Source organism: Lepeophtheirus salmonis, chromosome 1, assembly GCF_016086655.4.
Source record: "Lepeophtheirus salmonis chromosome 1, UVic_Lsal_1.4, whole genome shotgun sequence".
Taxonomy (NCBI): Eukaryota; Metazoa; Arthropoda; class Copepoda; order Siphonostomatoida; family Caligidae; genus Lepeophtheirus; species Lepeophtheirus salmonis.
This window is the reverse complement of record NC_052131.2, coordinates 28,382,747-28,405,583: the sequence shown is the minus strand read 5'-3', so window position 1 is coordinate 28,405,583 and position 22,837 is coordinate 28,382,747. Positions and strand designations below refer to the sequence as shown.

General features: G+C 31.6%; 5 protein-coding genes across 5 annotated transcripts; 3 read left to right on the top strand and 2 right to left on the bottom strand.

Annotated features, from left to right (window-relative positions):
• Positions 1 to 6,567: 6,567 nt before the first annotated feature.
• Positions 6,568 to 7,597, bottom strand: Spase25 (Signal peptidase complex subunit Spase25). The gene is made up of 4 exons (XM_040712293.2): positions 7,435 to 7,597; positions 7,165 to 7,370; positions 6,936 to 7,097; positions 6,568 to 6,871 (listed from the first exon to the last, which is right to left on the bottom strand). Exons 1-4 carry the CDS (start codon positions 7,447 to 7,449, stop codon positions 6,688 to 6,690), a joined length of 567 nt encoding a protein of 188 aa, XP_040568227.1. The 5' UTR covers positions 7,450 to 7,597; the 3' UTR covers positions 6,568 to 6,687.
• Positions 7,598 to 10,561: 2,964 nt separating this feature from the next.
• PIG-N (Phosphatidylinositol glycan anchor biosynthesis class N) lies at positions 10,562 to 13,472 on the bottom strand. Its single transcript, XM_040712240.2, has 2 exons — positions 12,514 to 13,472; positions 10,562 to 12,449 (listed from the first exon to the last, which is right to left on the bottom strand). The coding sequence occupies exons 1-2, from the start codon at positions 13,387 to 13,389 to the stop codon at positions 10,665 to 10,667; spliced, it is 2,661 nt and encodes an 886-aa protein (XP_040568174.1). The 5' UTR covers positions 13,390 to 13,472; the 3' UTR covers positions 10,562 to 10,664.
• A 190-nt stretch (positions 13,473 to 13,662) lies between these two features.
• Tbce (Tubulin-binding cofactor E) lies at positions 13,663 to 15,332 on the top strand. The gene is made up of 2 exons (XM_040712252.1): positions 13,663 to 14,188; positions 14,244 to 15,332. The coding sequence occupies exons 1-2, from the start codon at positions 13,663 to 13,665 to the stop codon at positions 15,263 to 15,265; spliced, it is 1,548 nt and encodes a 515-aa protein (XP_040568186.1). The 3' UTR covers positions 15,266 to 15,332.
• A 58-nt stretch (positions 15,333 to 15,390) lies between these two features.
• PGS1 (Phosphatidylglycerophosphate synthase 1) lies at positions 15,391 to 16,934 on the top strand. Its single transcript, XM_040712282.2, has 2 exons — positions 15,391 to 16,383; positions 16,448 to 16,934. Exons 1-2 carry the CDS (start codon positions 15,391 to 15,393, stop codon positions 16,826 to 16,828), a joined length of 1,374 nt encoding a protein of 457 aa, XP_040568216.1. The 3' UTR covers positions 16,829 to 16,934.
• On the top strand, positions 16,880 to 19,680 carry Ipk1 (Inositol phosphate kinase 1). Its single transcript, XM_040712271.2, has 3 exons — positions 16,880 to 17,488; positions 17,560 to 18,676; positions 18,756 to 19,680. The coding sequence occupies exons 1-2, from the start codon at positions 17,147 to 17,149 to the stop codon at positions 18,640 to 18,642; spliced, it is 1,425 nt and encodes a 474-aa protein (XP_040568205.1). The 5' UTR covers positions 16,880 to 17,146; the 3' UTR covers positions 18,643 to 18,676; positions 18,756 to 19,680.
• Positions 19,681 to 22,837: the final 3,157 nt, after the last annotated feature.

Sequence of the window (22,837 nt, the reverse complement as noted above, 5' to 3'; positions counted from 1 at the left end):
TAGCAATAGATAGATTTTGATCCATTTCATTTGTTGTTCAATATATTGTAAATATTTTTTTTATACATAGGACAATTATTTACTCCATATAACTAATAACTACCTATAGCTATAAATTGAATTTATATTTATAGTCTATAGACGCAAATGACTCAATAGTACTTATTTAGGTTATAAAACTTATTATTAAAAAATAATAAGAAAATACTGGAGTTGGTGTCGGACATTTTATGTACCGACTCTGCAGCCCTGGTGACACATACTATATGTCTGCAGAATTATATATATCTATATATTATTTATTTTTTTTTTTTGGGGGGCGTTTGGTTTTCTAACTTTTTTTTTTTTTTTTTTTCAATTCTGCCACCACAGCATAATTTGATCGAATGACCACTTTTTTTTTTAGAAAAGAAATTTAAAATATTTTTACATCTATCATTTTTTTTAATTCCTTTTTTTTTTTGGGGGCTACAGCCCTTCGAGCCGCCCCTCCCCTTTGAGGACGCCCCTGAAGATGGTTCAACTTAACTTAACTTTTACTTCCTGATATTTATTTATTAAATCATGTTTATATATGAATGCTGCGAATCCTTAATTGGAATAACTCATGATTTACATTGATTAGTCAATGTACAGTAGTTCACCTATAAAGTAAAATGTTAGAATAAGCATATAATTTCTTGTTCAGCTCTATAATTATTATTTTTATTTGAAAATTCTATCCTGTATTACTCAATATCAGTGTTGAGTAATCTATTATCCCATTGAATACAATTATTGATACCTACTGGTTTATCAGTTAATAGATTTTAATTTCATTATTTTTCGATGGGATGTTGAGTTTTTCTTTTTTCTAGATTGAACAAATGTTTATCTTATTTTTTCATTTGTTGGAACTACAAGTTTTTCATCATAATATTGAAAATTTTATTGGATATTATGGGTAAGAAAAAAGAGAAGAAATGGCCTGATTTACAGAACGTTGAAAAAAAAAAAATAGCAAGATATAGGATAGATTCTAGAGATTTAAAAAAAGGCGTCGAGGACATGAATATCATAATACTATTTTGAATCCATGAGATTTTTCAACAAATATCTAATTTTGAAGCTTAATACAAGTCAAACATGCAAGAAATATAAGATTGAATAGAGTTACTAGTCCTTCTCTTGAAATAAATATAAGAAAATCACTCTTATCAGTCATTAATTCTTCACTTAAATCAGAGAACATATTAATTATATCTATTTCAAACTTGTTATGACTTGCTAAAACCAGTAACATCAAATCTGGAAAATTTTAGATGTTTAGTTATTGATCTGGCAATATATTCTGAAACGTAGTATGTTACTCCCTGTTGTTTCATAAGGGATTCAAGTGATATTTTTATTTATGGTATAATTTTTAATAGCAAATTAAGATTTTGTTGAAGCTCTTCATCATAGTTACTACTACTTTCTTATAGCATTGCTTTAATTTCACTAATTAACAATTTATTTATCCTAACTAAAGAGCACAAACGTATCTTTTTCTCAGCTTCTAAAAACTGTTTGGTTCCTATATAATAATTCCCTCCTCCCAAGGGTCAGTACAAGGAAAATATCACTTCCAACTTATCAGAGCTCTTTTTTTCTAGAATAACGTACCTAATATAATCTTTTTTTTAGTTGATACTTAGAAAGTTTTATAAGGCAAGAAATTGTCGTTTTTAATGCATGAAAAGTTTTCCTTGTTAAACCAAGTATTTTTTTTTTTTCACCCTTCAATCCAAATTTTAAATTTCTGAAGGAATTCTAATGTACCATAATTTACTCTAGATATTACTTCTCTTCAAACATCTAGCTTTCGATAGGATGCATAAATACTTTTAACATTTACTGTGTTCTAAAATTGTCTTATAAGTTTCCTAAACTCAAATGTTTCTCTTCATCCATTTTCTGCTCTAGAAAAATGTAGCAGACCGTGTATTGTGGAATCGGAAAAAAACGAATCCGCCAATATAACATTTGACCTCTGTATAGGTTTAGGATCCAAAACTTTTCCGCAGAGTTTATGAGTATATTTAACTTTACTTTTATTTCCAATGTCCATAGAGATCTGACGTAGTCTAATTTGGGTGAAACATTGGCTTCGGTGAAAATTGGACACATGAATAATTTTCTGTTCAACAAGTTATAGTAAATATTTTTTAATGCATGAACTGTGTCGAATATTATAAATATTTTCGAAGTAAATAATTTAAAATAATTGACTGTTCCTTTCGATTTCCCTCTTGATACCTGCGTAACGGAAGACAATTATTTTTTATATGACTAATTTAACATTTTAAAAGTTATTTATAAAGACGAGGTGCTATTTGCCCAAGATAAAAGCTGTCGGTAAAGTTTCTATAGAATATATTTTCTGTTTAAAGAGTTGAGTCGCCAAGTTTAACCGCTCAGAAATAAATGATATTTTTTCATTTGAAATTAATTGAGATAAACAGGAAATGGTTTGAATGAAGTTGTTTATTCTAATTATTACATCTTTTTCGGTAACGTCCTCATAGTTAGTCTTCATAAAATCAAGTAAATTTAAAACTTCGCTACATGTATTTATTGGCTCTGCAACCACAAAATCAATAAAATAATTCCATTTATCTTATTAGAAATATTCCAGTTTTTAAATTTCAGGTCTCCTTGAATGATTACACAAAATCCAATAACTGGATAACTTAAATTGAATTAACATTAATTATCAATGATTAATTAAATAAAAATATATCTATTAAATCGAAATAATAATTAATTATCTTCTCAAAAAGAGAGTTATAATTTCACTAATTTTGTGTGCTGTAAAAAATACCTGAATCCAATATTGTATTCTACAGAAATTGAACTTAATCTTCCATCCAATCTACTTTTATTTTTGCTTAGTTAGTAGCATTTCTTGGAAGAACACACACCAACTTTTAGCACTCAATACGCACCAGTAGTGCACTGTACATACTTTGCACGAACTTTTCAAACCACCCTCGTATGTGTCCTTTTGATGTTTTTTAACTTTAGCAACGGGAGAGGGTAATTACTAATTAGTCAACACTAGGAATGAGTCATTATACTGCAAGTCCATCATCTCCAAAGTCCTTCAATATTTTCGTCGAGTCCAGTTCACCTCCTCAGAATAAAAGGTACTTTTACAAAGATACAAATTTGAAATGAATTTTGAGTCCATTTCAAGTCTTGAGTCTTTTATCATGACTTCAAGTCGAGTGGTAAGTCTTCAAAATATGGACTCATGTCCAAGTCGAGTACAAATCTCGAGTCTAAATCTCAATTTCTGTTAATAGGATATGAAATATAATCTTAATTCTGAATAGGGCATTACTAATACATAATTTAGATCCTATGTAATCATTATTGTATAATTTATCTTAGAACCTTTCTTCTATCAATAGAAAGAAAAAAGGTCAAAATCTCTTAGTTATAAAAAGCCAATTATTCCCAAGATTGGGACCGTTGTTTAATAGTTAATGAAACGAAATTTGTAAAGCTTTACGAGGAATAATCCAATTTTAACCAATCTACGTTTAGACATAATAGTAAAGTAAAAATCTTACAAAATAATACAGTTTAGTACATTTTCATATGAACGATGGGACAATGTGATAAATGCAACTTTTCTTTTCTTTTTAATTTCCTTTAAATAGTTCTAATTTTTTAAAAATGTGCAAATGAAAACTTAGGCACATCTATAATGATAAAAAAAGTTTGTTTATCCTTTAGTCTGTGTATTTAAACTGTATAATGTGGGTCTTATCGATTTTAACATTTTTAATAAAATGAAAAATCAAAAGTTACATAATCAATATATTGACCATCCCTGGAGTTGGGGAGAGTGAGGATACATGTTACAAAAATCTTTTTTTTTTAAACTGTCATAAGATTCACAATTTAAAAGATAATTCAACGCCCGGGCAACATGAAAAATAATTCCAAAGTATTTTTGATGTAGTGCAGTAATGAATAACCATTTATTTGTGTTTTCGAAACTAACCAAAAGTAGGATACTTGATACACCAGGAAGATACACAATACAGAGTAGGATTATACATGTTGCAACAGGAGGAAACATGTAAAAACTGATATTTGTAATATTCAAGCAATTTTTTTAACTTTTTATTGCAGTTTGTCAACATAAATTTAGTACCAATAATTACATATATAAGATAAACAAATAAATCATTTACAGAAATATTCAGTAATGAAATTGAAAAAAATATTTTTTTTACAATTTACTGTGATTAATTATTAAAGTATAACATGAAATTACACAAAAAACAAAGCATAATTAAATATAATATATTTATATATAGTACGAGTATATACTATAATAAAAATGGGGTGCTCAAGCATCTTCCATAGTGTTGGAATCAGAATAAATAATGTGAACTGAATATTGAAACTAATAATATATTATTAGCATGTTAATTAATTGAATAACATACTAGACTATTCAATTTAATAAAATCAAAGTAAAATCTCATATTTTATAACAAAAATATATCTCAAAAAACACTTACCTAAACTGTTTACTTTTTGTGTCAAAAATTTCAATGTCAAAATTCTCTATAACTGTAAGGATTAGACAAACAGAGTTTAATGTTGATTTGATAAAAAAAGAAAGACATTCAAGTTTATAAGAACAGGGTGATTAGATAACTTTAGATTTTAAAGTTATTGGTAGTGTAACATGTCTCCTCTGTTTCCTTATTCCTTTTGTAGTTGCAACGTATACACGGCACTTACAAATTTTGTTATGAGATCTTATTATTAGATATATTCTTATATTAATTTTTTTCTTTAAAATTACCAAGGTGGTAGAATGGGATGTACCACTTTAAAAATTACCCAAGAAATTTCAACCGTAAATTGTGTTCCTTAATTTTGCTAGTTATGTAAGTTAGATTAATATAATAATTTTACTAAAGATTTTGATTAACTAGTGATAAAATAATTAATAAGCAACGAAGGTCTTTACTAATAAAAGTTAAAATGAAAAGAAAAATTCTATGGACAAATTATGAGACTATATTCAATCAATCTGACCCTAAAAAGATTCAAATTTAATTCCAAATTTTCACAAAAAACCCTCAACGACAAGTCTTAGGTAAAAATGATATCGATGTGTAAAGAAACCTTTCCTGATTAGAATTAATTATAGATGAATATTAAGACCTAATAATATCTGAGTTAATAGTGTTCCTATTTAAGTAAGCGTTTTTGAGTTATGAAATATTTTTTTATGGATGATTAAAATTGATTGAAGATGCTTAAGAACGTGACAATGGATAAAGAACATCTATAAGCTGTAATTTACATAGCTAAAAAAAGATCGTAATCACCGGAGGGGGCCTGGACTCCAATAATTTTTCAGAAGTTTTAATTATCGGTCAATTAATGGTAAGTCATCCATTGTCACTCCAACCAGGCCCTAATAAAAAAACCTTGATTACGGCATTGAGAATGAAGATCCAAGAGCATCAATACTTAAGATACCTACCTAAAAATATAGCTAAAATAATGTTGATCACTAGTTAGGAAGTATAAATCACATCATCAACTAACTATTTTACTTGATATGACCATATCAAGTAAAATAGTTAATTGATAACCTTCTTGTTTAGGCTTGAGATAAATATTCATGAATGCCAGAAAACTGAGTGGGAAAAGAAGTAAATAATTACTTGATCCAGACATAGTTTTAATAAACGTAGATAAATTAACAACATAGGGCTGTTCAAATATTTTGACCTGTTGAATGGAAGTTTTTTTCCTATAAACTTTTTTTAAATTATTTTATTTTTTTAAATTTGATCACATACTTAGATGTTTCAACTACCACTTGACGCTATTTCATGAACCTCACATGAGCCATCTATGGGATATTGTGTGTCGAAAAATTCAAATTACTCCGTCGCTATCGAATAGATAAAGGAAATATTGGCATAATTGAAATCAAAAGAAAAGGCTACAACAAATGACGTTTGTTATTGCCTTCCAATCTTATTTTGTTGGAATAGTTAAAGAATATAGGTATCTATTTAGTTCCGGATATAAATTCTATCTTTTTGATTCTAACAATAGGATTTTATTTAAAAAAATTAAAACGTGTATACTTTTATATTTTTACAGCAGGAGTGTAAAGGATATTTGTGTTAAAAAAATCATCTCATTTGAACCCAATGCCATTGATATAAAAAGTGAATAATTAACAAAAATAAATCTAGCATCTTGATAACTGAACCATTACAAGCTCCTAATGAAATTGAATGGCAATTACAGGCAGATGTATATATTTAATGTTTCCCAAATGCGTACATTACTTATATAGTGATGATCACTTGAGTGCATTTAACAAAATACTGATAAAAAAATTGATACTATTAAATGTATATATAAAATCAATAATATCTTTCACTGATAAAATTAATGTAACAATTTTGGTTCATCAGCAGTAGAGGGTTATAATAGCAACATATGATGCTCCAACATTTTGCCTTGTAATATAATAAAATCATTGCAATAGGCAACACTTAATAATTATATTTAAATGAATAAAATTAAATACAATAATGAATGATTCAATGATCCACAAAAAAAGATGGATAATGTGCATAAATACTGCAATAAATTTAAAAATAAAACAATTCATAAATCCTTTTTTTCACTTTCAATGGAGCCGTGAAGCTTGAGCACGGCATCTTCTAAAAGATCCATACAAAGGATACCATTTTCGTCAAAAAAATTTGCAACTGATGAGTTGAAAGAAGACTCTTTTTTCTTATTGTTTCCATCAATAAAAGCGAGAGTAAGTTCGTACATATCATCGAATCTGCAAATGGAAAAGGATCATATGTGCTTAGTACATGGTCTATATATATATAAGACATTCGTACTTTTTCATATTAGAAGATGCTTCCCATCGGCAGTCTGGATCAAGGCCTGCGGGATCCTTTTGGATAACAACAACGAAAATACCCTTGATCTTATACGTGGTATAGAGGGTGAATACAATCATAAGGAAAAAGTATGTTCCAACGCAGAAAATGAGAATGGGCCTATAATCAAGAAAAAAGTCAAGTTAATTGAATTTGATAGCCCTAAGGAAATGGAAATTTCGTGAACCTTGACAATGGAAAAGGATAGAGAAAATCCCAGAGAAGAGCGAACATAGCTACAGCCACTGCCGTTGCACAAATGATGAGACGTCCATCTGATAAGGAAAAGTCTTCAGAATATGGCAATTTGGAAGTAAGGACCTCACGAACCCCGTCATCAAGGGCATTCTTCACAGCGATTCCATCCCATTTGCAGATTTTAACGTGATCCGACTGTAATGATTGAACAATTCTTATATGTGTGGAAAGGAGTATCTTTCCGAAGAGAATACGCTACCTTTTTTGCAGACATAGTGGGATGATGGATAGTAATTACTAATTAGTAGGGACCCAGGAGAACTCGAGAGGAGATCAGCCAGCAACGCAAGAGTGAAAGACAAGCTTAAGCAACAGAAAGACTAAAAGCTGAGAATTGTATGTACGCGTAGTAAGACTGACGTGGATATTTGACGTCATCGCCGGCTTTTGATTATTATTTATAAACCATGTTACGTCATGAAAACTCTCACAAATATATTACAGGGAGCGCTCTAGAGAAGGATTATATAAGGAAAACAAAAGTGTTTGGAGGAAGAAAAATCCCCATCGTCAAGCATGGGGTGGTTTTCAGGATACCCACAACCTCCTTACCTCAGGGTAGGGTATTTAAAATGGATAGTCCAAAACTTACGACCATGGAAACAAAGGAGTTCCTAAAAAAGAAGAAGCATATTAAGATCATGGACTGGCGGGCCCAGTCTTCAGACATCAATCTCATTGAAAATCTTTATAAGTGGGCAAACTTACAAAATCGACAAAAGACCAAATAATTATTTTTCTACACTGTAGATTTATATTAATAATATAGTGAATACGACCTACTAATTATTATATTCGACCATAGAATGTTAAGAATGGAGTTTTTCTTACCAGGTATGGTCAAAATGATTCTCGATGACAGTAATATTCTATTTATTTGAAATTTTTCTGCCAAAATTTTATTAACTAACTAACAATAAATTAAGAATTATTCTTACACAAATAAAAAGTAATTACACATATTAGAAAAGTGTATCACAACTTCTAGCATATTAGGACGTATAAATTATAATGCAGACTCCAGTACTTAAGTACTCCCTGTATATAATATGACATCTTGGACTATAAATAAAAAGGACTTACAACTTCTTTCTAACTTACAAAACCTGAAGACTCAAGTAGGTACGACTTTGAATTCCATTACTCAATAGTCAACAGAAAGAGGGGATGTGAGAGAAGCGAGGAGTTGGAAAGAAATGGCCATTTGGATGGATCTCTCCTACGTAGTAATCATATATGGATCTGCATCAATCCGTCCTTCCTATCCTTAGGAATATCCAATTCACACCCCTTCTGATACTCTCTTCAACGGATCCCTTGAGCAAGTGCTTCACTCGGTGGAACTCGTCTCATTTAATGGAAGATCGTTGATTGTGCAAGTGTCTCTCTATGTCAAGGTCTACGATAGTGACTTCTGATCTCGATGTTAATTGTCCGTGTACATTAATTCCTCCAGATTTTCTACGGAATCATCGTATATTTTTGCTTAATCTTATTAGAACTAGAGTTCCATAAAACGATAGAAAGACCCAGTGAGATAGTTCTCACCATCTATCAGCAGGTCCTTTTTTGAAATTCTTGAAAATCAACTTTGCTTGGTCTCCTACTCCAAGAAAACTATTTCATTAATTAGAGTCGTTCTTGATGTATTGAATATAATGCAGAAATCACTCATCATAATCAGATTTATATCAATTTATATGGATAATTATATAACGTGGACACTTCAATCTCACCCCTGATTACTTTATTACTGCTTAGTCTCTTTTGCCATTGAAAACAGTGCAAGATGATTATAGACTCGTAAAGATAATGTGCTTCACTTTTCTCGACATTTTGGTCTACATTGCATATTCTATTCTGATATTACATATAAATAGATATTTGGAACTGGAGAGTTCCACAAAAAGAAATAATTCCAGAATGAATTACCCAGTTAGGAATAAAGAATTATCATTTCTTATCCACAGCCCCTTCTTTGAAATTCTTGAAGCCTGTTCCTTCGAAGTTGATTGTATTCGTCTCTTATCCTGAGAAAAGTATTTCATTGTTAGGAATCCTTCAGATTCCTTAATGGCAGAAATCCATTGGAAAAAATTATGTCACTCTTAATGAATATGCAGCCTTTTTTCTCGATACTTTAGTCTGCAATGCATATTATATTTTGCTGTTATCTGCATAAATACATTTTGCGAGTTGTTAAGTGATTATGTGACAACAAATTATAAGTGACCTCTTAATTTCTGTAGACTTCTATTAGAAAATCTTAATATAATAGTAATTTCGAAACTTAGTTAGTCTTAATCATCTTCTAAAAAACTTAATTGCTTATCACCATATTGGAATATTACCACACTGAAGATTTAGGATCTCCTCACTAATAAAGATTATTAATAAAAGTTTACTATAAAAGTTCTTATATTTAATTATTAGTTATTTTAAAAATACTCATTAATGACATAGATAGAGACGTTCAAAATTAAAAGCTAACTATTTATATTTTAAGATCTGAATAATACACTTTTTTAGAGTAAATCCTTTATTAAACGAAACAAAATGAAAATTAAAGACTTAGAAGATAACTTAGTAATTTTTCTGGAACTTGCACCATAAGAATTCGACCTTTTTTTACCAGAGTATATGCCTCATTTATGAGATTTTGCTAGATATATTTAAAATCTAACATGAGTAATATAATTAGCAAAATGATGTTGTTTCTTACACTTCAACCCAATAGCAAGATAGGAATCTCCCGTTTCTACAAAATTGACAAATAGCTATGTAAAGCAACGTCTTGGATTTGTCGAGAAAATTCAACACCATGAGTTATTGATTTTTTAGAAATCAAATATTAATTTTGAAAAACTTAATGATGGAAGAGGCTATGTATCCGGATATATAAAACAATAGATTGGCTTGAGATTCTTTCATAGTAAAATTAGAATTTAAAAAATTGTATTAAATATATGTAGTTTGAATAATTGGATCAGTGCTTACAAATTATATGATGTTTTTATTTTTACATTCATGCTTATTATTTGATAATAATTTAAATTTAAGTTTCTAGTATAAATTCATTTCTGTATTTATTAAAAATATATACGTAATATTAACATAATCATATATGTTCTCTTAATTAAAATAAATGTATTAAAAATGTTCAAAAATGAGTTAAGATATCCCTTCAATGATCATATAACTACATAATGATAATAATACCATTCATACTTTTTTCACCTTCTATCCTTACTAAGGTATTATAGTATGAATATATATATATATATAGTCCCAGATTAAACATATATTTTAATATTAAACAACATTAATAAATGATAGATTAACTTTTTTTATTTTTTTATTAATTAATTTGGAATATTATACTTTTTTTTTTGCATTATAGTTAGCATTAGTACGGACTGAGTTAGATGATCATTTAAATAGAATGTCCAAGACTTGCAGACATTGCATGAGTATAACTATGGCTTGTGCAATCACATAGTTAGACAGAGAAGATCCAATTTCCAACCAGGATCCTACATCGCTCACTTGAAAGAAAAATTGCAATCCTAGTACATCTGATATGAGGAGCACACAGGAAAGTAAACAAAGGGTGTTGAGTCGAGTCAGAGAACGGATGCATACGAGATAAAGGCCTACATTGAATATGGGAATGAGTATTTTAAGTAGAAGAAGGAGACTCATAACAAAAGGAGAAAAAACCGTTAAAAAAGTCAGAATTGACTTGGGATCAAAGGAGTTGATGCTTGCGATGTTCCCTGTTCCGAAAAAGGATGCAATACAAAAGTAAATAAATGCAGATGATCGAAATATGTCTTTAAGCTCGATGATATTTCTAATTTTGTGGGACAAATCCTCGTGGTATATGGACTTATGAGAGTAACTGTCCATGTGCTCCATCCAGAGCCAACTGAGGAGAGCACCATTCAAACAGAGTAGAAATAGTACCTCATGACTAAGAGATAAAAGGGTATAGAATGCACTCAGACTCATTGTTACTGATAATAATCGTATCATCATTTTTCCAGGCGTTAATAGTATACTCAACGGAGTAGCACCCAGTCCAATTATCCAGGATATAGGATGGATAAGTGGACGCATTCCCATATTTTCTGAAGAAATATATACGCAGGCACCAGAAGTTGGAAGTATCAAGGAAAATAATATCAAACGAATCCTTATTTTATTTTCCATTTCGCTCATACTTATGCCAAAGAGATACATTACCCACGTCAAACCACTACTTAAGAAAACCAAGGTTGGTGAGCTTTCATTACCAATCGTGGGTTGAAAGGCAAAGGCAGATATGCATAAGTTCATGAATATCCACATGGTAAGGCTCAACTTCCCCAAATATGTTCTTGTATGTTTGAATTCATGGAAGTACAGAGCTTGTACAAGGGTCACGAGAGCGCCAGAGAGACATAAAATCCTTCGATCGTAGAAAGTAAAAAATATTCCTTGCACAATGATACATATACAAATGATGATGAATATAGATTTGAGCAAATTTCTGCCACAAGTGGTTGTAAAGCTAAGGCCGGGCGATAGTTTTAAGTTGAGAGTATCATTTAGAAGCATGCTAAGTATAAATAATGGTGATCCAAAATACAAGAAAGTGTACCAAGGTTGGCATGAGAGCCAAGTAAAAATAAATGCCACTCCGAATGATCCTGTCCATAGAGTCAGAGTCCTGCTTCTCTGAGACTCAATTTTCTGTGTCTCCATAAACAAAAAGGTATAACTTTTTAGTATTTTAAATGCGACATAGACCATAAAGGAAATGTAGGAAAATGTGATGGAAATATAAAGCCATCCGCGATGATATCGTTGATAGTATTTTAAGCCATCAAAGGCTCGATTAAATAAATCTGAAGAAATTTTATAAGCAGATCGTATTTGACCCTTGGAAAGATGATCTCGTACATGCGCTATCAATCTTTCAAAGTCTTTATCGTTTAATACATCTTTCTTCTCATAATGAAATAAAGACTGAGAGTACATTTGACGAAGGGAACTTAATTGTTCGTATATTTGTCTGGAGTTGGCTATCTCTCCTTCAATTATATGAATAGGATGGCTATTGAGGAGTTGAGAAGGGAGTCGTCCTTCGGAGTTACCAGGGAAATTGATTCCAAGTAAGGATGCAATAAGAGGCGTTACATCTGCTTGCTTTATGCTAAAAAGATCTGTCGACTATTTAAATATAGTTTAATAAAGTATCATTCGAATAATGAAAAAGTAAAAATGGACTACTCACATTCTTTATCCCTGCTCCCCATAGCACTATTGGAGTTTTAGTTTCATCGTCAGATCCTGAGCCATGTGATCCCCAATCCGTCATGCCGTGATCAGATGTAAATATAAATGCAGTTCGACTATCTCTTCTCCAATATTTCTGAACGGTCGTATAAACTTTTTCGACCCCTTCGTTTAGTACACGAATATTATTAATGTATTTGTTACTCTTGGGCCTATGAGCATGTCCATTTGTGTCTGAGGCGAGTAGATGTAGGAAAAATATGAGGCCTTCTTTTCTAAGATTCATTTGTAAATCATAGTCATGTTCTTCTCGATCAGAAGCTCGCTCAAACAGTTTAATCACACGTTCAAATACCCATGTGTCTAACTTACTTAGATCATTTGCCGAGAAATCCTCAAATTCATGAGCATACATCCATGATTTCATATGGGGAGTTCCTCTTGAAAACATGGGTAGTATGTCAGGACTTCCCCAGGCATAACTTCGCGAAGATTGGTTGAAAACAGTATCAAAGTCCACTGGATTTTCTTTCCACCCTTTAGTAATTGCTGAAGGATCCTCGTACATCCCGGCAAATAAAGCAACATGTCCTGGACGGGATTCTGTTGGAACACGGGTATGTGATATCCCTGACATTCCATTGAGATTCGCCATCTTTTTGATGAAAGGGGCTTTTTCTTCCCAATGTTCATAGAATGTTCTCGCTCTCATTCCATCTGCAACAAACACAAAGACCCTTCGACATGGCGGCTCCATTCCTCCTGGAGAAAATCGCCTGGAAACAGAAATGACAGGGGATTTAAAGTGAATGTCAAAGATGGAGAAGAAGAAAAGAACGTGGAGGCTGAGGAATCCAATGACTTGAGTCTTCATTGCGATGATGATGATTGATGCTTAAGTCTTATTCGGAATTCCGACCTTTGAACGAGTGCGTGACGTCATTCCACTTCTGCAATCTGTGGATCCAAAAAAAAAAAAAAAACCAAATAAAAGAACCCTTGAATTGAATGAGACAATCAAGTAACAACTGTCAAGTCTACTCACAATTCAACCCATTTCAATTTCCTCCTGGCAGAGGGTGTCTTCAAGCTACGGTATTGACGTGAGCCTTTAATTAAGTGTTGTCATTGTGAAATTGAGATTGAAATGAATGAGGTGAGGGCTGTTGGGACTCGTGTAGAAGATCTCAAGGGATTTAGAGGTTCCATTCGCTATGTTGGGTCTGTGGGATCTACTCAAGGAGAGTGGCTGGGAATTGAGTGGGATGATGCCTCTCGTGGGAAGCACAATGGAACGCACAATGGGATTCATTACTTTGAGGCGGCACCTTTAGGAGGATCTTTCGTTCGTGTTTCCAAGATCAAGTCTGGTAAAGGTATTCGAGAAGCAGTGGAGGATAGATATGGCTCCAAACATGCAGATGAGGAATTTCGTCCAGAGGACATCCTGGAAATTCAAAGAGGAATGAAGGCCTCACTCTTTGAGATCGTTGGCATGGATAAAGTGCGTCAAGCTCAAAAGGATTATGGGAAATTGAATGTGATATCACTTCGAAATATGTGTGTTCAGTTTATAGACGGGGACCTCAAGGATTTTATGCCCAATGTCATGAGCTTAGATCTGGGTGAGAACTTACTACACTCTTGGGACGAAGTTTTCTACATTATTAAAGGTATTGCTAATATGTACTGATCCTTTTCATGAATCCAATGATTGTATGATTCCAGATTTATCACATTTGAAATATCTTTGTGTGAGTGAAAATCGACTTTTGACTCCACGAAAATCTTTACCGTTCATCCCCCCCTTAAAACACTTAGTTCTGGGCCGTATGAATTACAACTGGAATGAAATATATTCAATTATTCAACACATTCCATCACTTGAAAATTTACAAATTCATGGAAACACTATATCATCAATTGATCATTCTTCTTGTGAAATTGCTGCCACTCTACCAAACTTGAGAGAATTAGATCTTAATTTAAACCCTCTCGTGAAGTGGAAGCACGTCTCTAAGTTTTCTAAATGTCAACATCTGGAATCATTGATGCTAAATGATTGTAAACTAACCGAGATAGACGAAATTGACGAAGGTTTCCCACTTTTAAACAAAATTGAATTAAATTGTAATGATTTTAAGAATTGGAAAACCCTGGGTCATTTGAACAGTCTCCCATCTCTTAAGGAAGTAAGGTTAAAAGGAAATGAACTACGTGGTGTTTTACCAAGTTTCCAACCCATGAATCGTCGACTCTCTCCTCGTCAAACAACTATTGCCATGTTAGGCAGGATTACCATTCTCAATGGTACAGAGATTGATCGCCAGGAGCGTATAGGAGCGGAGATCGACTATTGGAAAATGTTTGGTTTGGATTACATTGAGGCTAAGAAAAAGGACACTAGTTTTTCAAACCTTCCTCCTCGTTACGTGGAGATTGTAGCAATGCATGGTGAACCTGATGAGTCAGAGTTGAGAGGAAAAGACTCGACCATGGATGACATGTTTCTGAATCTTACGCTTAAAAGAAAGGAAGAAATTCGGAATAAAAAAGTTCCTTTAACAATGACTATAAAAGCGTTGAAAATTTTATCAAAGAAACTTTTTAAAGCTCCTAATCTGAAAGATATGGAACTCTATTACACAACGGAGAAGAGTAAAGATGTTAGCATTCCTTTAGATGATGATATGAGGGAGATCTCGTATTTTGGAGTTATAAATGGTGATACCATTCGAGTCCATTGGTAGTATTGGACCTAATAACTAGCAATGTATTTGTTTTTTCCGTTTTAATAAATTGAAACACTCAAACTAATACACTCAATATTAATTATAATCAAATATTTCTCACAAAATTTATATTCACACAGACGATGAATTCCCTTTTATTGAAATCGGAGATCCGTTTGGTTAATGCACTAAATTCAAGGAAGCTTCGCTTCGGAGTTCAAGGCTCAAAAATCACTGTACTCAAGGATCCCTCTGAATTTTTTCATGCTCTCAAAACTCGATCAGAAACAGCTAAATCAAGGATTGTATTGAGTGCTCTCTATTTAGGGACTGGTGGAAAAGAGCGTGAACTCCTTGGTTCATTCCTAAATAATCCATTTAAACCTCGAACAAGAATTCTTCTCGATTTTTTTCGAGGAACAAGGCTCAACTCTGATAATGTCTCATCATGCAGTTTTCTAAGTCCACTCTTGGAATATTCATCCAAGACTAGGGTCAGCTTATATCAAACTCCTTTACTTCGGGGATTCCTCAAACAACTATCACCTCAGCGCTATAATGAAACCATTGGGCTCCAGCATATTAAGGTCTATGTATTTGACAATTCTGTGATCATTAGTGGAGCAAATCTGAGTGATGATTATTTTACCAATAGACAGGATCGCTACATCATCATTGATGACTGTGAGGAATTGGCAGACTTTTTTGAAGAGTTGATTGATATTATTGCGGATTTTTCATACGAGATGAAGAGTAACAATAGGTTGGAATGGAGCGGAAGAACAACAAATATTGAGGATAATCGGGATTTATACATGTCTGAATTCAAGGAGCGAATGAATGATTTCTTATCTGTGAAAAGGATCTGCAATGAGGAGTTTGATACGTATATTTACCCTTCAATTCAATTAGGAAATATTGGAATTTTCGATGATAGTAATTTCACTTCAGATATTCTAATGAGTGGTTCAGATGCAGGCTGTATGAACTTTGGAACTGGTTACTTCAATTTAACAGAAGCTTACATGAATATTATATTAAATCATTCTGGAAAAACAACATTTGACATACTAATGGCACATCCCAAAGCAAATGGCTTCTACAATGCAAAAGGTCCTGCTGGAGGAATCCCAAGTGTAAGGCTAATAATGAATTATAATGATTAAAGTAGGCATGTATAAATTATTATATTATTTATAGGCGTATACTCTAATAGCAGCTCAATTCCACGATCGCATAATTTCTAATGGAGATATTAATCGGATAAAAATATTCGAGTATCAAAGATCCAATTGGACTTTTCATGGAAAAGGTCTATGGTATTCCACCTCTAAGAATATGGATCCCATCTTTACTCTTATAGGATCTCCGAATTTTGGGTACCGCTCTGTTCATCGTGACATCGAAGCTCAGCTAGCTATTCTAACAACTCACTCTAAGTTAAGAAAAGACTTACAAGAAGAAATGGAAAATATTTTTTCATCATCAAACCTAGTCACGAAAAGTACATTTCAACTGCCTGATAGAATAGTACCTCTTTGGGTAAAAGGAGTAGTTCGTCTTGCTCGCAATTTTTTCTAGAATTTTTTTTTATAGCATGATATATGATATATTAATAACACAATTCATTATTATGTACATATAAAAAGTAATAAGTAATATCTACATAATATGTAAGTGTCGTCCATTTTTGTTTGTTGTATCGCTTAATTTTTAATTCATATTACTAATACTTGATTAGTCAAGTTTGCAATATGCTAAATAATATTTTCATTCATGCAAAAGATAACACAAAGCAGCACAGGGTAGGCTCTGAATTGCAGCATACCTACAATGAAATATTCATCGCATTGATATAAACATCAGTACGTCAAGCTGAAAGCTAGAGCTAGAAATAAAATGAGTAAATTTAATATAAATAAGTCACACAACCTCCAAGTACCGTGTGGAAGTTGTTCTCTTTCATATTGCTGGATCTCCATGCAATCTCTGCATTTTCCATGTCTACCTCGAATTGTGCTTCCTCCTGACGGATGGTATTACAGAGGCGAAGGTAATGCCAATTTGGTAATATCACTTGTCTCTAGTCGCTCTGTCCTCCGGTTTAGAAAGAGCAAATATTATGACAAAGATCACGACTCCGACACACTCGAAATCATCCAGTACGTCAATAAAATCATGCGACCTCTTCTTGGGGAGCAATTTGTTAGGTCCTTATACGTTGCATATTTATCGACAGAGGTGAGAATAAACACGAGCGTTGCCTGCTATTCATATTATTACTAGTTTCGTTTGTAACTAATTTCTTATAGGATGTTGAGGAAGTGAAAACACGGATTCAGCCTTTTCGACCTCTCAAAAGAATCAAAAAGGATGTAAAGGGTACAATTGTGATCGTAAGCCCTGATTGTACTTATTTGACTCCTGAATATGAAAGAAACACGATTGGAGATACATTATCCGTCGAAATTAAGCCTAAAGAGGGTTGGCATTCAACCAAACTATTTTATTCTTCAGATCTATGCCATCGTTGTCTTAAATATCATGCAAAGACGAATAAAAATGAAATTTCGAATATATCTCCCTATTGTCCTCTGGATCTATTTTCTGGAATTCCAAGTCGTTCGAAAAGAGCTTTATACGATCTATATGATTATTCTCATGGACGTTTCAAAGTATTCAAGAATGGCAAAGTTCTCTACAACGAGGAATCTAAGAGTCCAGAAATCATGGAGGAGGAGTTGAAAGATTTTTTTGGTCATGAGAGATCTGAAAAGGACGTGAGGAACTATTTATGTTCTCTGTTGATTTCCTCTCTATTAGGTTTTGATTCTTGCGATGAATTCATCAATCTTATTCCATGGGAACGTTCACATAAGTTAAAGTGCGATGATAGTCATGTTCCTCTCCCTGAAGGCTCCGTTCTTAATGCACTTCTTAGTATCCAGAAATATCCAATATTATCGGATAGAAAAGCCAAATATATATCGGATAAATTCCTATGTACTACCGATGATCTAGATGAAATGAACAAATTTGTTCATTTATTTAATCCGGAGCGTTACCGATATGTACCAAAGACGGGTTTTGTACATGATGTAGAACAGCTTCAAAAGTATTTGATGTCCATCACTGCCAGGGATGTTTCGATATTTCTTACCTTTCGTAAGATTAAAGACATGGATGAAGAAACCCAATTTCAAGAAATGACAGCCTCATCCTCACTTTGCAATTGTAAAAGGCCCCCTTACTCTACAATAATACACTTAAAGGATCAAACATATCGTGTTATGATATCTGTGATAGATTTGGATCCAAAACCAATACATAGAATTTCGAAATGGGTGCAAGATAAAGAGGAATGGATCAAATCAGTGGAGTCCTCTCAATCATGAACTATATAGATTTAATTCCAGTATAACTTTTTTAGTATGTATTTGAGAAAACAATATTTGCATTTTTAATATTTACTTAATTTTTTTATTTTTTATTATATATGTTCGTTCAGGGTTTTCACGATACATTTATTCAATATTAATTTAAATTAAATTAAAGTTCTGGTTTGACAATATAGCCGGTGGAAAGCTATATGTGTTCCGACATTATTCAAATCTAGCTCATAAAGCCAAAAGAAGCCTGTCCTGGTTGTAGGAAAATGTTTCATTCAAAAATATTCTTTATTTTTGGTGCCTCAAACTTACAATATCCTTTCGATTTATGTATTTTGGGGCAAATTGGATGGACAAGTGGGGAACGTCATCAAAACATTGAAGGCGGACAAGAAGTAAAGTTCTGTTATACCAAATCAGGAACTTGTTTCTGCCTTCAGAGATCGTCTGGAGCTTGTAGTTGAGACCAAGGGCGATTATATTGAGTAAACATCTAATTTAATCTACATATTTTAACTTTTATTTAAAAAAAAGTTTTTAAGTTGTTAGTGGTCTTGATGACGTTAAATTATCTCCAAATTTCTTTTGTAAATTTATTGTGAAGATCCTGTATATTGGTTTTTATATAATATTTATCTAAGACGTATATACTCTAAATTCAAATCCCGAGTTTTCAGCCCTCTCATTCCAGTCTTTGAATTCTTCTAAGACAAAACAAATGTTTTTCATACCTACGATTATATTGTGTGCTATTATACGTCCTACACGCTTCAACTGTGAATTTGAATTCAAAAGTTTTTTATTCATTAAAAAAAAAAAAAAAAAAAAAAAAAAAAAAAATGAATTGATTGGAAACAAGAATATCTTATCTTTGCCAATTTATATAATTCAACACCTTCATATATTTTTTAATGTAATATATATAAATATTTATCTATTTCTTCTATACATTTATGTCAATCAAAGTATGTATGTTTTCCATAATTACAGAAACAGAGGGTTTGATATCAATCGACAATTTAATAATAAAAAAATCAATATTAATCAGGGAGAGACTATCTAAAATTTGATTTGCTCGCCATTTGAGACATTAAATACTGTATCTTGAGAACTGTGAGATACATCTAGTGTTGGCACAGTCCTAGTAAAAAATTAATTAGGTTTAATGATTTAGGTCCTAGGACTGACTTCTTAATCACTAATCAGTCCTCCCCCTTTCCTCCCCCTTTTCAGTCTTAGACAATAATCAGTATGTCAGTCTTATTGTCTTATCAGTCCGATCTTTTTTACCATTCACTTGTTCTAAGGACTGATACATTTTTATTTTCTTCACTCCTAGCTAGGATTGACGTATATAAAAACTCAGAAAATAATGAATGATAGTTAAAACGTTTAATATTACGTTTTAGTCAGACACTTCCTATTTTTAACTTCAGATATCTCGTCTCTTCTAAAGAGGTTATGAATTATGAATAATAATTTATGGCTAAACTTCATGACTGAAATGACGTAGTTAGTAGCAATTACTATGGGACTATGGGAAAAGAGCGGTCAAGGTAAAAATAAACAATTCAATTTAAAAACAAGGAAGATTTTTTTTCCTAAGGTAGTTGCCCTTATTCTTCTCTTTTCACTAAGGGAGACTTTCACTGGCTGCGTACCATGGTGGAGGAACATGTAACAGCTTTTAATTTTAAGCCAATCAGAATTGAGGACTATTAAACCCTACCTTCTTTGCCTTAAGTGTCCACTCAAGGTCTATGTCTATTTTATTTAAGTTTATAACACATCTTTTATTCTTTTAAAAATATGGGAACAGAGTACCTACCCCCTGTAGTTTTGCCACCTAGCATTTCACTCCCCCAGCCATCCACCCCCATCCTTTTTTATAATTATAATGAAAAGTACAGCTAGTAAACGATTGGGGCCAAAGTCATAATGAATATTTTGGTTGTTAAAATCGGTTGTTAGGCAAAGCTAATTTTGAGTTCTACAAGCCATCAAAACTCTAATACTAAAATAAAAACATTTTTCAAATAAACTAAATATTATACGAGCTTCAATAAATATTTTTACTTCATACCATTACAAAAAAAATGGCAAAACATTGAATTTTAGTAGTTATTTTATACGATGAATTTAAGGATCGATTTCACTATGAAAAAAAAATGAATGTCTTGGAACGCCCGTAGACTGAAACTCATATTTGCTAATGTTATTTAAACCGTCGAACACAAATATGACCATTAAAACTTTCAATCTATGAAGGGTTGGCCTTTAAAGCCTTTTAAAAAATCAAATTTTTAGGGGCTATCAAAGATTCAGTGCTATATTTAGACATGAAAAAACGATATATATGAAAATCAAAGTAAAAAATAAATTTTTATTTTTTCTTCAAATGCTTTATATCATGGATGAACTTATATAATATACCTTATATTTTAATTTAAAAAGAATTGCCTTTTAAAAAATTCGATTTTGATTGATTTATGGTCAATTAATTTTATAATATTTATTGAAAAAATTAAATATAATAAGCTGGTTAGGTTGCGTGAATATATATAACAATAATATTCTGACGAAAAAATTTAATTACTTATGAGTCTATATAATACTAATCAATTATGTCAAGAATATTAGACATAACTTGTTTTAATCCCCTTACTTATAAACTATGTAATTAAATAAACTCTTATATTCTATTCTATAAGTTCAGCTATGACATAAAGCATTTGAAGAAAAAATAAAAAAGATATTAACATCTAAGTAAGGTACTTCATTTTACTCGATTTTTTGGTGGTTGTATACATTTTTCATTAAATATAATCAAGATAACGTAATAAATAGTTCATTTTTTTAAATACTGAAATGTTTTTATCAATTTATTATTTACTTTGATTTTCATATATATCGTTTTTTCATGTCGAAATATGGTACTGAATCTTACTTATACCCTAAAAACTTAATTGAAAAAGAAAATGCTTTAAAGGCCAAACCTTCATGAATTGAAAGTTTTAATGGTCATATTCGTGTTCTACAGTTTAAATAACAATAATAAATGCAGGTTTCAACATGTGGGTTAAAAATGCTGTTGCATTGTGTTTTCGATGGAGTATGCACATAATTTTAAAATAAATGTCTAAGAAGTGGTATTTAGGATAGCTCTGGAAATACTGTGAAATAAAGTCATGATTATCGAATATAAATACTTAAATCTGTCAATTATATCTAATTTGTAATATAATTATTATTTCAACATTACAAAAGTCAAATACAATAATCCCAAATCTTCTCAAGTAATATCAAGTTCGTAATGGAAAGTTTCAAAATACTGACATGGATGCAATATGCATGTCATTCATATCTCATTTTTGATGAGATATATAAAAATTTCATATTACGAGTATTAAAACAGATAGATAACGTAGAAAATCCAACTTTGTACCCCACGTGATTATAACTTTTGAAGGTAATACGTTCTACGTAAAGAGACCCTAAGGAGTGTTGAGGACTAGAAAAACTTATTTGACTCTCCGTAGTATGGATTGGATAGGTTTGCCAGATCCCAGCTGAAATAATAAATAATGATTATTATTGATAATAAAACTTAAATAAAGAGCGGTGACAAGTGGTGACTTTAAAGGAATTCTGATACCTCAATAATATCAACGGCATTAAGATATAATAATAATTAAGTTTTGTATAGTTGTTAAAAGATTGAAAGTTCGGTCGTATGGTTTTAATAGGAGGTAAAAGGCTGTGGATAAAGGGATTATGCTTGGGGGTAGTAGGACGGGTTCTAGGACAATTGTCAAAAACATTTTTACCGAATGACATTTGGCCGAAGAACCATTGGAGACATTTGGCCGAAAAATTATATTAAATTTATTGATACTAGGACGTATCCGTATTACATATTTTATTTCGAATTAATACATTAAATAACTTCAGATTAGTAAAGCTTATCGATAAAAAAACATTTGAAATCCTATTTTGCCCATTATAATTAGAATAATTAGAAATATGTTCTTCCTTCAACCATTAAAAAGATACATACTAGTACTATCATGCTAATCTTTTTATTCCCCTTTTTTAATTCTTATTCAATATAAGTTCTCCCTTTTTCCGTTAGGACAATAATTTGTATTTTAGAATCTTAATTTTCTTAATGCATTTTCAAATTGACAAATCATACATTAAA

Excerpts from the sequence above, each read along its gene's own strand:
- Spase25 (XM_040712293.2), bottom strand. Across the intron at positions 7,098-7,164 it reads TATCCTTTTCCATTGTCAAG|GCCCATTCTCATTTTCTGCG; the intron begins GTTCACGAAATT and ends TCTTGATTATAG. Across the intron at positions 6,872-6,935 it reads GCATCTTCTAATATGAAAAA|ATTCGATGATATGTACGAAC; the intron begins GTACGAATGTCT and ends TTCCATTTGCAG.
- PIG-N (XM_040712240.2), bottom strand. The coding sequence starts at position 13,389 with ATGAAGACTCAAGTCATTGGATTCCTCAGCCTCCACGTTCTTTTCTTC. Across the intron at positions 12,450-12,513 it reads GGGGAGCAGGGATAAAGAAT|TCGACAGATCTTTTTAGCAT; the intron begins GTGAGTAGTCCA and ends ATATTTAAATAG.
- Tbce (XM_040712252.1), top strand. The coding sequence starts at position 13,663 with ATGAATGAGGTGAGGGCTGTTGGGACTCGTGTAGAAGATCTCAAGGGA. Across the intron at positions 14,189-14,243 it reads AGTTTTCTACATTATTAAAG|ATTTATCACATTTGAAATAT; the intron begins GTATTGCTAATA and ends GTATGATTCCAG.
- PGS1 (XM_040712282.2), top strand. The coding sequence starts at position 15,391 with ATGAATTCCCTTTTATTGAAATCGGAGATCCGTTTGGTTAATGCACTA. Across the intron at positions 16,384-16,447 it reads CTGCTGGAGGAATCCCAAGT|GCGTATACTCTAATAGCAGC; the intron begins GTAAGGCTAATA and ends TATTATTTATAG.
- Ipk1 (XM_040712271.2), top strand. The coding sequence starts at position 17,147 with ATGAGTAAATTTAATATAAATAAGTCACACAACCTCCAAGTACCGTGT. Across the intron at positions 17,489-17,559 it reads TTGCATATTTATCGACAGAG|GATGTTGAGGAAGTGAAAAC; the intron begins GTGAGAATAAAC and ends AATTTCTTATAG.